Source organism: Neolamprologus multifasciatus, chromosome 8, assembly GCF_963576455.1.
Source record: "Neolamprologus multifasciatus chromosome 8, fNeoMul1.2, whole genome shotgun sequence".
In the NCBI taxonomy this organism is placed as follows: domain Eukaryota; kingdom Metazoa; phylum Chordata; class Actinopteri; order Cichliformes; family Cichlidae; genus Neolamprologus; species Neolamprologus multifasciatus.
The window spans coordinates 10,141,277-10,154,095 of record NC_140446.1 but is presented as its reverse complement, the minus strand read 5'-3'; the positions used below and the strand labels follow the sequence as shown (position 1 = coordinate 10,154,095).

At 38.9% G+C, this 12,819-nt stretch overlaps 1 protein-coding gene across 1 annotated transcript in view; it reads left to right on the top strand.

Annotated features, from left to right (window-relative positions):
* Positions 1-12,819, top strand: part of psme4b (proteasome activator subunit 4b) — a 48,379-nt gene that overhangs the window by 20,401 nt on the left and 15,159 nt on the right. Inside the window, exons 20-32 of the mRNA XM_085170947.1 lie at positions 4,205-4,362; positions 4,637-4,732; positions 4,885-4,940; positions 5,075-5,131; positions 5,229-5,284; positions 5,387-5,485; positions 5,578-5,640; positions 5,909-6,004; positions 6,465-6,596; positions 8,485-8,694; positions 8,789-8,925; positions 9,832-9,885; positions 11,121-11,250. Coding sequence (XP_085027073.1) covers positions 4,205-4,362; positions 4,637-4,732; positions 4,885-4,940; positions 5,075-5,131; positions 5,229-5,284; positions 5,387-5,485; positions 5,578-5,640; positions 5,909-6,004; positions 6,465-6,596; positions 8,485-8,694; positions 8,789-8,925; positions 9,832-9,885; positions 11,121-11,250 — 1,344 coding nt within the window. The remainder of the gene's footprint in view (positions 1-4,204; positions 4,363-4,636; positions 4,733-4,884; positions 4,941-5,074; positions 5,132-5,228; positions 5,285-5,386; positions 5,486-5,577; positions 5,641-5,908; positions 6,005-6,464; positions 6,597-8,484; positions 8,695-8,788; positions 8,926-9,831; positions 9,886-11,120; positions 11,251-12,819) is intronic.

Here is a 12,819-nt window from a genome sequence, read left to right as displayed (position 1 = left end):
ACACAAGAGGATGCTGGGGATAAGGTGAGACGGAGGATGATGATCTGCTGTGGAGACTCCCTAAAGGGAGCAGCCAAAAGAAGAAGAATATTAAGATGAATCTGCTAGGTAAAAATATTTATTTAGTGTTAATCTGAATGCCAGGTATAACCAGATAAATATGTAGATAAATATGACAGTGGTATTTAGATATTTTGACTTAGTAGCCAGTAGTTAGCAGTCGTACTAAATTTTCAGCCCTGTGTTGGGTTTTGCTTTTTGTAGTTTGTGGCAGATTATAAAATTATTTTATCAGTGGTAATCTTTTATTGTGAAGCTGCATAAGCTATGATCAAGTAAAAGTACAATGAGGAACACTAAATAAATAAAGAATCGTTTAAAAGTTGGCAAAGTGGCTCAGTTACACAGTTTAGCTCTGTATATACAATGTATCTGTATTTATTATTCAGTTTATGAACTGAACAATGCATTTCCAAATTCTGAACACATTATCAATGACCGCTAAATCACTGTGATTTTTCCTTTCCACAATTAATTCAGACAACAAAACACACATTTCAGTTTTTCAAGCGTTCGGGTCAACTTCTGTTGTTTGAATGTGCAATGGGCTATAAATAAAATAACAAAATGACATTCAAAATAAAAAAGGCTCAAACTGTTTTGTAGTTTCCCAAATTATAATTTATTTAACAGTATTCAGTGGGTTACATACTGAACTGAGGATAGAAACAAAGCATCAGTCCTATAGCGCTGGTATCGATCCACTACCAATACCGGCGTTGGTATCAATACTATGGATATTTGGGTCAATCTGCTCACCTCTAGCAATCAGGCTGAGCTATCTCATGAAGGTAAATCTAAAAAGTGAATCCAGGGTTAACACAAGGTTTTCCAAATAAGCCACAAGTGTTGGATCTGACTGATTTTACAAAGAAGATATAACTATACGATTTGGAAATATAAGGAGCTTACACACATAGTACAGACTGAAAGCAACACAGCTGCTTCTGACAATTTAGTGGTATAAGTGTCTTTAAAAAGTGTCTTTAAAAAGTTTTTCCAAGGGTGGAAAACATGCACTATACTCATAAAATCTATCCTATTTGAGGCCAGGAAGGAAAATCTGCAAAAATGCTGAGTGTGTAAATTAACAGGGTATCAATGCTCCCTGATAATACTCATTTGTAATTCCATTAACATTTAGAGGTGCGTGAGACAGTTTTAGTTTTTATTTGTTCATCTGCAGTTCCAGTGTCTGAGAGTAAAGATTAAATATTAAAAATGTAATTGTAATTTGCGCATTCGATCAACAAGTCAATTGTCAACAGGTTTTAAGATCATATATCAATGCTTATAGAGTAATGAAATTGTTTGTAGCCAACAGGAAAATGCAGCACTAAAGTTGCATCTAAGAATCTATATTTAGTACTGATGCTCATCTGGGAAATGCTTTAGATGCTATTATGAAAGCAGATCCTCTTACAGTCTGTACACAGAGGTCTGAGGCATCATCACAGATTGGTGATGCTATATTCCAGATTATTAAGTGGTTAGTAGGCAGTGGTTTCATACCTGTTGATCTTAAATCTTAATCTTTTAATCTTGAATATAGCATGAAGTTGTTATGGTAATGTTACCAGCTGAGAAGTGAATCGCCTTCATAACACTGAAAACCCAGGGCTAAATATGACGATACCTGGATAAGCCCAAGTCCTCTTTTTGTGCTGAAGTTTTCTCTTTAAAAGTTACGGAAAATTCCTGTAAGGCAACAAAATTACTGCATTTTAATACAAGGTTTGAAATGTCCTTTATACCTTATGACAGCTGGAGATTTGCTGAGCTCCTTCTCCTTCACTATTTATTTCATTCCCCGAGAGAAAAAAAAAATCTCTGGATTACTCTTTTTCAGTGTTGGGTAAGTTACTTTAAAATAGTAACTTAGTTACATTACGAGTTGCTTCTATCAAAAGTAACTCAGTTACTTCAAGTTACTTTTTAAAGTAACTAGTTACTAGGGAAAGTTACTTTGGTTTTACTCAGAATTCTCTTGTTAATGTGTTGCTTCCACAACTTTGCCAGTCTTCTAGCTTGCTTACTTGCCACAAGTGCACTGTGCCACCTACCAATAGAAAGGAAAAGATAATGTGCATATTTCCACGAGAGAAATCCCACGCCTGGACCGTCATTGACTGCTGCCATGATTCTAGCCTACGTCACAGCGTCATGTGCGCCTTTTACATCCAACACAAAAACTGCAGTCGTGGTGCTTTGATTGTACTCAGAACTCGGAAATTCTGCCTTCTGAATAGGAAGATATAGGTAACACCAGACTGCAGATGAGCTGCGTACAGGGCTGGACTGGGACAAAAAATCGGCCTGGGCATTTTGACTAGAGACCGGCCCACCATTATAGGAAAAATCATAAAGGCTTTGAATGAAAACTGTTGTGACAGTGATGTACACTGTTTTGATGGTATATATGCATCAATCTATCAATCATTTGTTGTAAGATTCAGATTATTATTTTTATTTTTTAAAAGCTAGACATTTTAAATGAGAATAAGAAAGAAAAGTATTCTTTGTGCCCACCTCTCCCTGTTAATGCCCTACCTGGCCCCCCTGGCAAAACTTTGCTAGATCCGCACCTGCACAGTTACCAGCTGTCAGCTACCTAAAAAAGGATCCTGGGGTTATCTGTCTCTCAGAAACAGTTCATAACTTCCCTTCAACTCATTCATGTCACCTAAAAGGTAAACCTGTTTCTCCATCACCTGTTCAGCTCTGATGATTCAGTAAGGACGTCTCCTGGTTTCATCTTCATGTTTCCCTCTCACCAGATAACCAAACCGATATCATGACCAGCAGCTTTTTTACAGCTGTGGCTCCAGCAAACATCAGCTGATACTAGAAAGTAATATTAAATAATTTCTAACAACAGCTGATCAAGCTTAAACGTGCTGCTGTTGTTTAACGCGACTGGTTTCCTCTTTCTGGCACAAAGTGGGGGGATAAACAAACAAGAGAGCCGATCAGCTGATCATTGATTAGTTTTTATGATTGAAGTAGAAACCGGAGAGGGAGGGGGGAGAATGAAAGAAGAAGAGGCAGCTGTGCAGCAAAGACACAGAATAACTCCAGCTTTGTGTCTTTTTCATTGTAGCTGAAGTCCGGGACAAACTGTTCCTTTTCACCTCAATAAGAAACGCGTAATATTTTCTCTGAATACCAGACAGGACGGTTGGCAACTCTAATAACTTATGAACAAAATAAAGTTCAACATCATTAACTTCATAGCACCCACCCAGCTGTATAGAAACTCCGTCATGCTAGCTAGTACGCAGTACGGAAAAAGTCCGAATAACGAAAATAAACTCCACCTAAACTTGGTTTATATCTGACCCAGATAGACTGCAGATCATAACTTCTTACCTGAAGTTCAGTTCACACTTGGACCGGCGGCCGCCTCGGGTCTCTTTTCCTTCTGCGTCCCCTTTCCCTCATCCACCTGCTGGCCTCCACCACTTGCTAATGTTACAGAATCTGTGGAAGCTCCGCGATAGCCACTGCACGAAGTAACGAGTAACGACCCTATCTAAATCCCAGTAACGACTAACGCATTCCTGATTTTGGCATAATAACTAGTTACCGTGCTCGTTACCACAATAATAACGTAGTTACTGTAACGCGTTACTTAATAACGCGTTAGTCCCAACACTGCTCTTTTTTCTTTTTTTTAAAAAATCTTGATGATATTTTGGCACAGGAGTGCTGGGTTCTTGTGTTTGTTTTGATGACTTGATGGCAGTAATTACAGCTATGTTCCTCTGTTGTTTTTCACTGCTTTACTTTCTTTTTTCATTTCTAATACCAACCTCTCTTCATTTGCAGTTCACGGTCACCGATTCTGTACTTTAAGATTCATTCTCAGTGAATTTCTTTTTAATTTCATTTCAGTGCTTCGCTAGTTGGATTCAGCTGCTTTCATATGATAGTAGACCAGTCTCTTGCGTCAATATTTTTCTATTTTCCATTGAGTTTTGACCTTGTGCTTAACGTGTTTAAGTATTTAAATACCAGTTGATGACCCAAATTTGTGGTTTTGAGCCTGACTGGTTGTGCTGGTTTAACTGACAGTTCTTCCAGTGGAAAAACTGGCAGCCACCCTCTACAACTATCTGACAAAATGTTCTGCCTGACTTTCCAGGATTGGGGCAGACCAGGAGATGTGGCAGCGTTGGGTGTGTGTTGGCACGTACCTGGACCGGAGGAGGAAAGCTTTGTTTTCCATCTTTTGTCCCACCTCCTGCACCCTGAGCTGCAACGAATCAAGGGCCACGTCTCTGGAGAGCAGCCAATGAGCAGGTGTACTGTCATTTCTCTCAGTTTTAAGTATTCAGACGCAATTAGGCACACTCACAAAGATAACAAATAAAGGTGTAGCCTGTCATTAGTGATAAATGAGCTTTGCCTGCTTCCAGAAATTACATGACTTCAGTCTTAAATATCTGTATTTTTTTCTTAAGCCTAATTAGGGGTAAAGAGGGGGAATGTTAAATTCAGCTGCCAAGAAATTCAGAAATTCCTTGAACATATAAACACACGCGCTCAGTGAGCTCATGTGTTGCCTGATTCCCAGAGAGGAGTTGTTGCAGAGTCTCGCTATTGTGCAGCACTGCCTTCTTGGAGCTGGAAATCTGCTGCCCCCACTGGATGGACCACACGCATCCGACCTGTGAGCCCTATACCTGCATACACACATGGACACACCCCCCCTACACACGCACACACACACACACACACACACACACACACACATATATATATGAAACAAAAACATCATGCAATCTTGTCATGTTTTGCTCCTTACACTTTGCTTCTTGTCAGGGTTTCCTCCATGGTGAATCTTGGGGAGGTCAAGCTGTATATAGGTGTTGACTACGGTATGAAAACAGCCACATAACACATATTTACAAACACTCAATCTCCCATTAGTTTCTGTTGGCAATGCGGCCACTCATCCTGTATTCTGTGCCCATACGGGGCTTCTGTATTTCTTCTATCCCTCCCCCTCCAGATGCTTCACGGGAGAACTACCGAGAGTCCATCTGCCAAACCATGAGACTGCTGCTACGTGAGTGAAGATTTTAACTTCACCACAATCCAGTTTCTTCTCACGCCAGATGAAACATCTTTGCATAATTTACCCGTATCCACTTCTCTTAATCCAGATCACATCTTAGAGCACTCAGAGGATGATACAAAGTCACTGTTTGTCATTATTAAGGTATCCTTCTCTTTTTATTCTTTATATAAAATGTTGTTAGTCTATCCTGCAGCAGGCCTGCAAAGGTCTCACAGAACCCTTTGTCTGTCTGCCTGACTGCAGATCATCAGTGACCTCATGTTTTTCCGAGGCACTCAGAAGAAGGAGTTTGACTCACGCTGGAAAAGCTTCACCCTCGTCAAGAAGTCCATGGAAAACAGGGTGAGTTGGAAAAGTACACAAACTTACTGGTTGTTTGTTTCGATGAGTCATTAACAAAGTGATTTCAATACTTTGCTTTTTTACTTTTGCAGCTTTTCGGGAAGAAGCAGCACATTAGAGCTCTACTCATTGACCGGATTTTGCTCCAGCATGAGGTTTGTTTAATAAAAACACTGTGCCTGGTCTTGAAAAAAATATTGCGGGGTTTTTGAAAGGGTACACATTACCGGTGTAAACATAACTTTCCACTCATGATTCACCAAAACAACACAGTAATAATTTGACTGAGAACACTATTTTCTTCACATATTTCAGTATATTATCATATTTTTTTTACTTAACCGCTGAAAGTCTGATGTCAAAAAAGTCATAATTGACATGCAATCTAGAATTTAAATGAAGATTGTATTTTTGTGTGAATAGATGAGAAAGATGGTTGTGGAGGGGAGTGAATATAAAGTGGTTCATCAGGATCTGCTCTGCGATCTGCTGCTGCTTTCTACCAGCACTTATAGCCAGGTAAAAAAAATAAATAATTAAAACACACATTAAAAAAATCATGTAACAATAACATCATACGTCCACCAAGACCTAAAATTCCTTATACACCATGCAAGAACTGAGTCTCTGGATCTGGACTAGTGTGTGATTTTTTTTCTTCATATTATATTTTAATATTTGTTAATATGATATGACACAATTTTTGTCCCATCTAACAATGATGACAAAATCTTCCAAATCTTCCCAATTCAGTTTTGGATCACCTCCAAAATGTGTCTGTCTGTAACTGCTTGTGCAGGCCTGCTAACCACAAATAAACAAAACAAATCACGTAACTTGACAGAGTTGATTAAATACTTAATGAAGAACTGATCTGCTGAATTCTATATTCATGATGGCACTTTTGATATAAGCGAAAAAGTGTGAGAATGCATGCATGTGCATCTGTAAAACTATGTGTGCGTGTTCGTCCTTGCAGGTACGCAGCAGGGCACAGAATGTGCTTATGGCTGCCTTGGGAACCTATAGTTTCTCTTACAGAGACCTCATTCCCCGAATCCTACAACTGTTGTCGCCACAACACACTGGTGTCACGCAGCAGCAGTTTAAGGTACTGTGCATGCAAACTTGTTTGTCATACTGGTCACTCTCCGTGGTGCTGAAACGTCATCTGTAGTGCTAAATTTTGTCCTCAGTAGGTGGCCTCATTGTCCTGCACTGGTCACTGCTTTGGAAGCTTTACTGCTTCCTTTTTGGCAGGAAGTATTTTCCTTTTTTCCTTTTGACCCATCCTACATCGTTGCCTCTTTCTTTCTGATATCTTCTTATATCTCAAAAAGAAAATGTTTCAGTATAGGAGTCATTATTAACCTTATACAGTAATTTTTTAATGAAACAGTGGTTCCTCTGTGCAATGTACTTAGAAAATAGCAATGGCAATGCGAACAACTCCTAGATAAAAAGTCACTATTATCACCAGCTGTGGTTTGTATACACGGGAGAAGCTTTGCAGTTTCTGTATTACAGTACTGGCCTGGGTAAGCCTGGTATTCTAAGCAAAAAAAATGTGATTTAAACCATTTTCACACATTCACTGCAGCCCTGAACTTTTCCTGAACTTACCCAACAGGGGTGCGTATGAAGATAAAAATTTGACACTGTCAGATCACAGATTAGCCGGTCTTTATCCTGCAAGCTCCCTCATACAAAACCTGTGACAGATTTCACTGTTGTACAATACGCTGGATGATTCACAGCTACCATATGTCATCCTGCTCACTTTTTCCACACTTTCACCACATGTATGAGTAATTCTAGTAATGTGACAAAGGACAAATGCAGCCTTATCCTGATATATTCATGTGTGAAAATGGTTTACGTTGCTGTTTCATTCTATTGTTTCCCATTCATTTCTGTAATTGGGCAAAAAAAAACTGTACTAGCAACATAATCACATTGTTTATAGTATTTGACAGAATGTGTGGTTTTAAGCAAGATGGTTGACCTGAAATTCTGTCAAAATTGCATATATAAGGAAAAAAAAACAATTTAAAGACACTGTTTGAGGATTGTGGTTGCTCTGCTTCCACGTCTGCAATGTTGCTGTTTCGAATTGCTGTTTCTGTGGCTGTGATCAGATCCATCAGTGGGATTTGTCACAGTGCCACAGCAAAGTTCAACCGTTTTGCAAGGATGTTTTTCTCTGCTTGGGTGAGTTGTCTGTCAGACAAATTTTTCACCCACTTGTACACATCAATTGTCCTTTGATCAATGGTCCTTAATCAGTGGTTGTTGATCAATGTTCATGACAATTTGCATATTAATGATCAAGAAACGGACCTCACGGGCCATTATTTGTCAGTGGTGCTAGTTTCAGTCATTGTGGAGATGCACTGTTTATATTACTGGGGAAACCTGCAGTCAGCAGTCTCAGATGTTTCTCCCACTACATCCAGATGATAAGAATCAACCTTTTGGAAATTATCTAAAAGATTAATGAATTTAATTTAGTTTCAATAAATATGGGGCAAGTATGTTACATGAACCAGGTGACACAGCAGCATTTTTAGGCTGAGATAGTTTGGGATGCTGGTTTCTAGTGCCTTTAAAACACAATAAAATTAATAGTAATAATTCCACATGTTAATAACCCATACAGAGAATAACTGTTTAACCAAATAAAGATTTACATAGAGACGCGTTGAAATTTCCAATCAATGCTCCAAATGTTACTGAACCCAGAACTGTGAAGAACCACAAAATCACTGGAGCCCAATGTAAACACGTAAATATTAAATTTAACATGTTTAGCTTCTTAAGCACATTGCAAAACTGCACACTTACAGTTATCATCATCATAACTTATAGTATCATTACATAATATCACAAGAATGTTCTAAATGTTTAACAAACATGACCATCATTTCCAAATTTTTGAAGCTTCAAAGATATACCTAGTATCTCTTTTAATGTTTGTACATATGTGCATTTTTTCACAGGGTGCTCTGTACTGCCTTCTGGGTATGTACAGTGGTATTCCTATGGCCAGTGCAAGGGACTGGGAATGGGTTGGGCAGGTGTGGCCCGCTCTGGTCCGCTGCGGCTTATCACCCACAATGAGCCTGGAAAAACCCTCAATCGGTCGTCTGCTTGATGACATCACTGACAGGATCCTTCGCCAGCATGACACTATCGGAATCAACTTCACTGTGAGCAAAGTGATCATTAACCATCAAAATGCTACCATCACCTGATACTTTTTGTAACTGTGTGCTGCTCCCCTTTGCCCACTTCTACCTCTAGGTGTCTGAGGGATGTGTAGAAGTAGCCTTTCAGATTGCACAATCGAAAAATCCCACACCTTGTTTAGAGGCACCATCCAAAGAGGAGATAAAAGAAGGGCTTCAGCGTCAGCGAATTAGAAATGTGGTTGCTGCACGGTAGGGATAACAAGTAGATTTCTCTAGTTCATTGAAAGTCTTTTTGAAGTTTTTCACATGATATCCCATGAAGATTACTGAACATGATACAGCCACCGCTGGCTTCTAGGCCAAAATGTGTATTCCCTAACAGGTTGGCAGTGGCTTGTGGAGGTTGCTGGGGAAAATGGTTTGGTTTGCTGGTGGGTTGCCACATTTACCTGTAGTTTTTTTGGGGGGTAAATTTTTCTGCAAGTACTTGCTAACTACTTGAAAAAGTGTGAAGCAAACTGGAAGTGCAGAAGGTTTGTGCCTCAGCGCCATAGCCAACATGTTTTAAAAAGTGCAGCTTTTACTTTGAAGTTGAATTTTCTCCATTTCTGGTTTGAGCTGTACTTTTCACAGTTTCAATACAGCTCGGAGAGTACCACGACAGTGTTTGTAGACAACTGTCACTGTCACTTCTATTCAAACAGTTGCAATATCCTCATGACGAAAGGAGTCACAAGTAGGTTTTCCCACTTGTTAGGTAAAAAAGGCAACACACTTTTTTTTATCTAACAATCGATGGTTGTGAAGTTCTCATCAATTAGTCTGTGTGATTGGACTTTTTTTTCCAGTGACTGGCATCAACCTCCAGCAACCACTTGCCAGTCTGGGAATACTTTCCCCCTCTACACCAATGGTTCCAGGCTCTAAGTCTGTGTGACTGGGGCCTAATGCAGTTGATCACTTGATTGATGTTGGCACCATGATTGTCACATTTTGAAAATGGCAGAAAAGTTAACATTACATGATCAGTGGTCATGTGTCTGCAAAACCCGAATATTCCTATAATATATTATTAGGTTTGTAATATGTAAAATTTTGGTAGTTTAGTAGCCGGGGGTGGTACTACTAACCAACACCTGTTTTTATTTTGTACAGGAAATATGAAAAGTTAGTCAATGACCTCTTGGACTGCCTTGAAGACAGAGACTTGTAGGTTTTCTGTCCAACTGTTTATGTGTTTTGAGATGTTAGAATACACTAAAGCTGTTTTCACACATAAACTTCCATTTCTGTCTACGCTACAGAGGTGCACAAAGAGCCAAATATCCAATACAGTCGGATTTGACATTGATCCGTCTTTAACCTGCCAACTCCCTAGTACAAAGTGATGTTGAATTCCACTATAAAAAATACATTGAATGCCATGTGTGCTACCTCCTGCAAGCTTTATCGAGCCATCTCTCTTGCCTAAACCAAGGAAGTATTTCCAGTAGTGCAAACATGTTTGAAACTGACTATTTCCTTCTGTCTGCTACATGTGAAACCTGGAAAATATCCAAACCAAATCTCCAGAAAACTGTCCAAAGTTTCTGTGTGAAAACAGCATGAGTAAGCTATATAGTACTGTATATTCTGCACTTTTGATTCTCACAAGCAACTCCAAAAGAACTGACCCATATTTGTTCCGTCAAAGGATCCACCTAATTAAAAAACAAAATGTTATTCTTATAGCATCTTTAAAAACAATAGTCATATTGTGCTTCAACAGACAAGCAAAAAGAATACAAGCTCATACAAGTTCATTTCAACCAGAAAGCCAAATAGTAAGCCCAAACAAAAGAAGATAACGTGAAAGTAGAGTTGAGATAAAGAAATAAATAAAAAGAGATGCAGTATAAAACACAAATTGACATTATAAATAATAAATACTAATAAATAAAAGAAATAAAGACTAGAGGAGAAATCATGACAACTGAACACATAAGAGGCTATAAGTGATGACAACACATAAAAACAGTTGTACAAAAATGAGTTTTCAGAAGTGATTTAAAGGTAGTCACTGATTCTGTGAGTCTTGTCTCCTCAGGCAGGTCATCCAGAGTTGAGGGGACCTGCTGGTAAAAGCATGAGCACCTTTAGATTTAAGCTTTGAGTTTGGAGTAGCCCTAAGGGAACCACCTGAGGATCTAAAGCTGCAGACTGGCTTATACGGAGTCAATATTTCTGCTAGGTAGCTTGGGGCCAGGCCCAGACAAGCTTTAAAAGTGATTAGTAGAATCTTAAAATCAATTTGAAAATGTAGAGCCAATGGAAAGAAGCCAGGATGTGACGCTGTCTGCTTGTGCTGCTTGTAATGCTTGGCAGTAGAAAATAGAGCTAAGACATAGAACTGCATTTCTATTATTACCAACTCTTTCTTTTTTTTATATATGCCTGTGATTCAGACCCTGGAAGTTTGAGCACATGGCCACAGAGTGGCTATCTCTCTTGTTGAGGGAAGATCACCCACTTCCCCCTGACGCTGTCCTCTACTTCACACAGAGCCTCGTGCATGATTCCATCAGCATACGCAAGGTCTGAAGCTGTGTGTATGTGTATGAGCTTTGGTTCATGTGAAGTTTCCAGTACACTGTATGTTCCAGACAAGCCAGGGTCAGATAGCAGGGAATCCGAGCATTTTATAGTAAAGCTGAACTATAATAAAAACCCAGATCATTATTAGAGTCATTATGGTTAAATTAATAGTAATTTTTAGCTCATATGACGAAGAACCAGTGAGCTCTTACCATTGCGAGGCATATTAGGCAGATTTTAGTAAGCTTGGAAGTAAATTTATTTATATGGTGCCTTTCACAAATCACATAAAAACAAATATACAATAAAACAAAATGAAATGCCACCTGATTGCTACTTTTAAAAAATTAACCTTAAGGTGTTTTTTGACATCTGCTCAGTTTATAGATGATAGAAAGGAAGTCAGTGTTCTAAAGAAGGGGGCTACAATTGCAAAGGCTCTGTCTCCTTTAGGTTTTAGTCTAGATTTGGGGATAACAAGGATAACAAGGCGTGATCATAAGACCTGAGAGTCCTGCTGGTGATATATGGCTACAAAAGTTCAGTTATGTTGGAGGGCACTTCACAATGCAAGGTCCTAAAGGTGGAAAACTGAATTTTGAATTGAATTCTGAATCTAATGGGGAGCCGTGGGGTCAGCAGAGGTGTGTTGTGAGAGCACTTGAAGGATCTGTTGCAGCATTGTTTTTGTGCAAGCTGTAGACCCAAGGAGGTTTTACTGAGGGAGATGAAGACCAGACCCTTAACCAGTTCTTTATCAGAACTCGCCCCTGGGTTGCTTATGTGTACTTTAACGTAGCTAGAGAGCAATCCTGGATTTCCAATAACCCGGGGAACCAGGCTGTCTGGGGCATAAATAATGATCTCTATATTTTTATTTTCATTCAGATGGAGTAAATAATCTAACATTCATGATTTTTTTTAACAGTTCAAAGATTTTTTAAGATAAATAATAATAATAATAAAAAAACAGGTTTAAAAGTGATGTAAAGCTGAATATTACTGGCATAACATTGATAAGTAATGTGAGTAAATGATCACAAAAGCTGAGATAAAGAGAGAAAATGGAATACAAGTGAAATAGGATCCAGAACAGAACCCTGTGGAACACCGTGTGATGATTTGTAAATAGATGTAACTGTTCACCCAAACTCACGGTCAAGGTTTTCCATTTCCATTTTCCATTTTCACAGCATAAACTGAACAATACTTAAAATGTCATTGTTTTTTATTATTTTGTCACTGAAATCTGAATAAGTGAAAAATATCTCTTGTTCTTTGTTCCTCTCTTAGCAGCTTGCAAATTAGTTCCACAAAGACTAAAAGCAACTACACAAAAACAAGAGGGAGTCAGATTTAATCCTAGACCAGACACTGTGTTTTTGGGCATGAGTCAAGAATCAATTTGCTCATCAATACTGACAAATACACATATAATGGGATAAAACCCTAGATCTTTATAAGGCTGTGAGATCAGCACAGGATCACGAGCACAGAAGGTGGTCACACTGAGCCAGACAGCAGTTGCTACACAACGCAAGAGCTGCAGGTTTTGAAAAACGCACATTA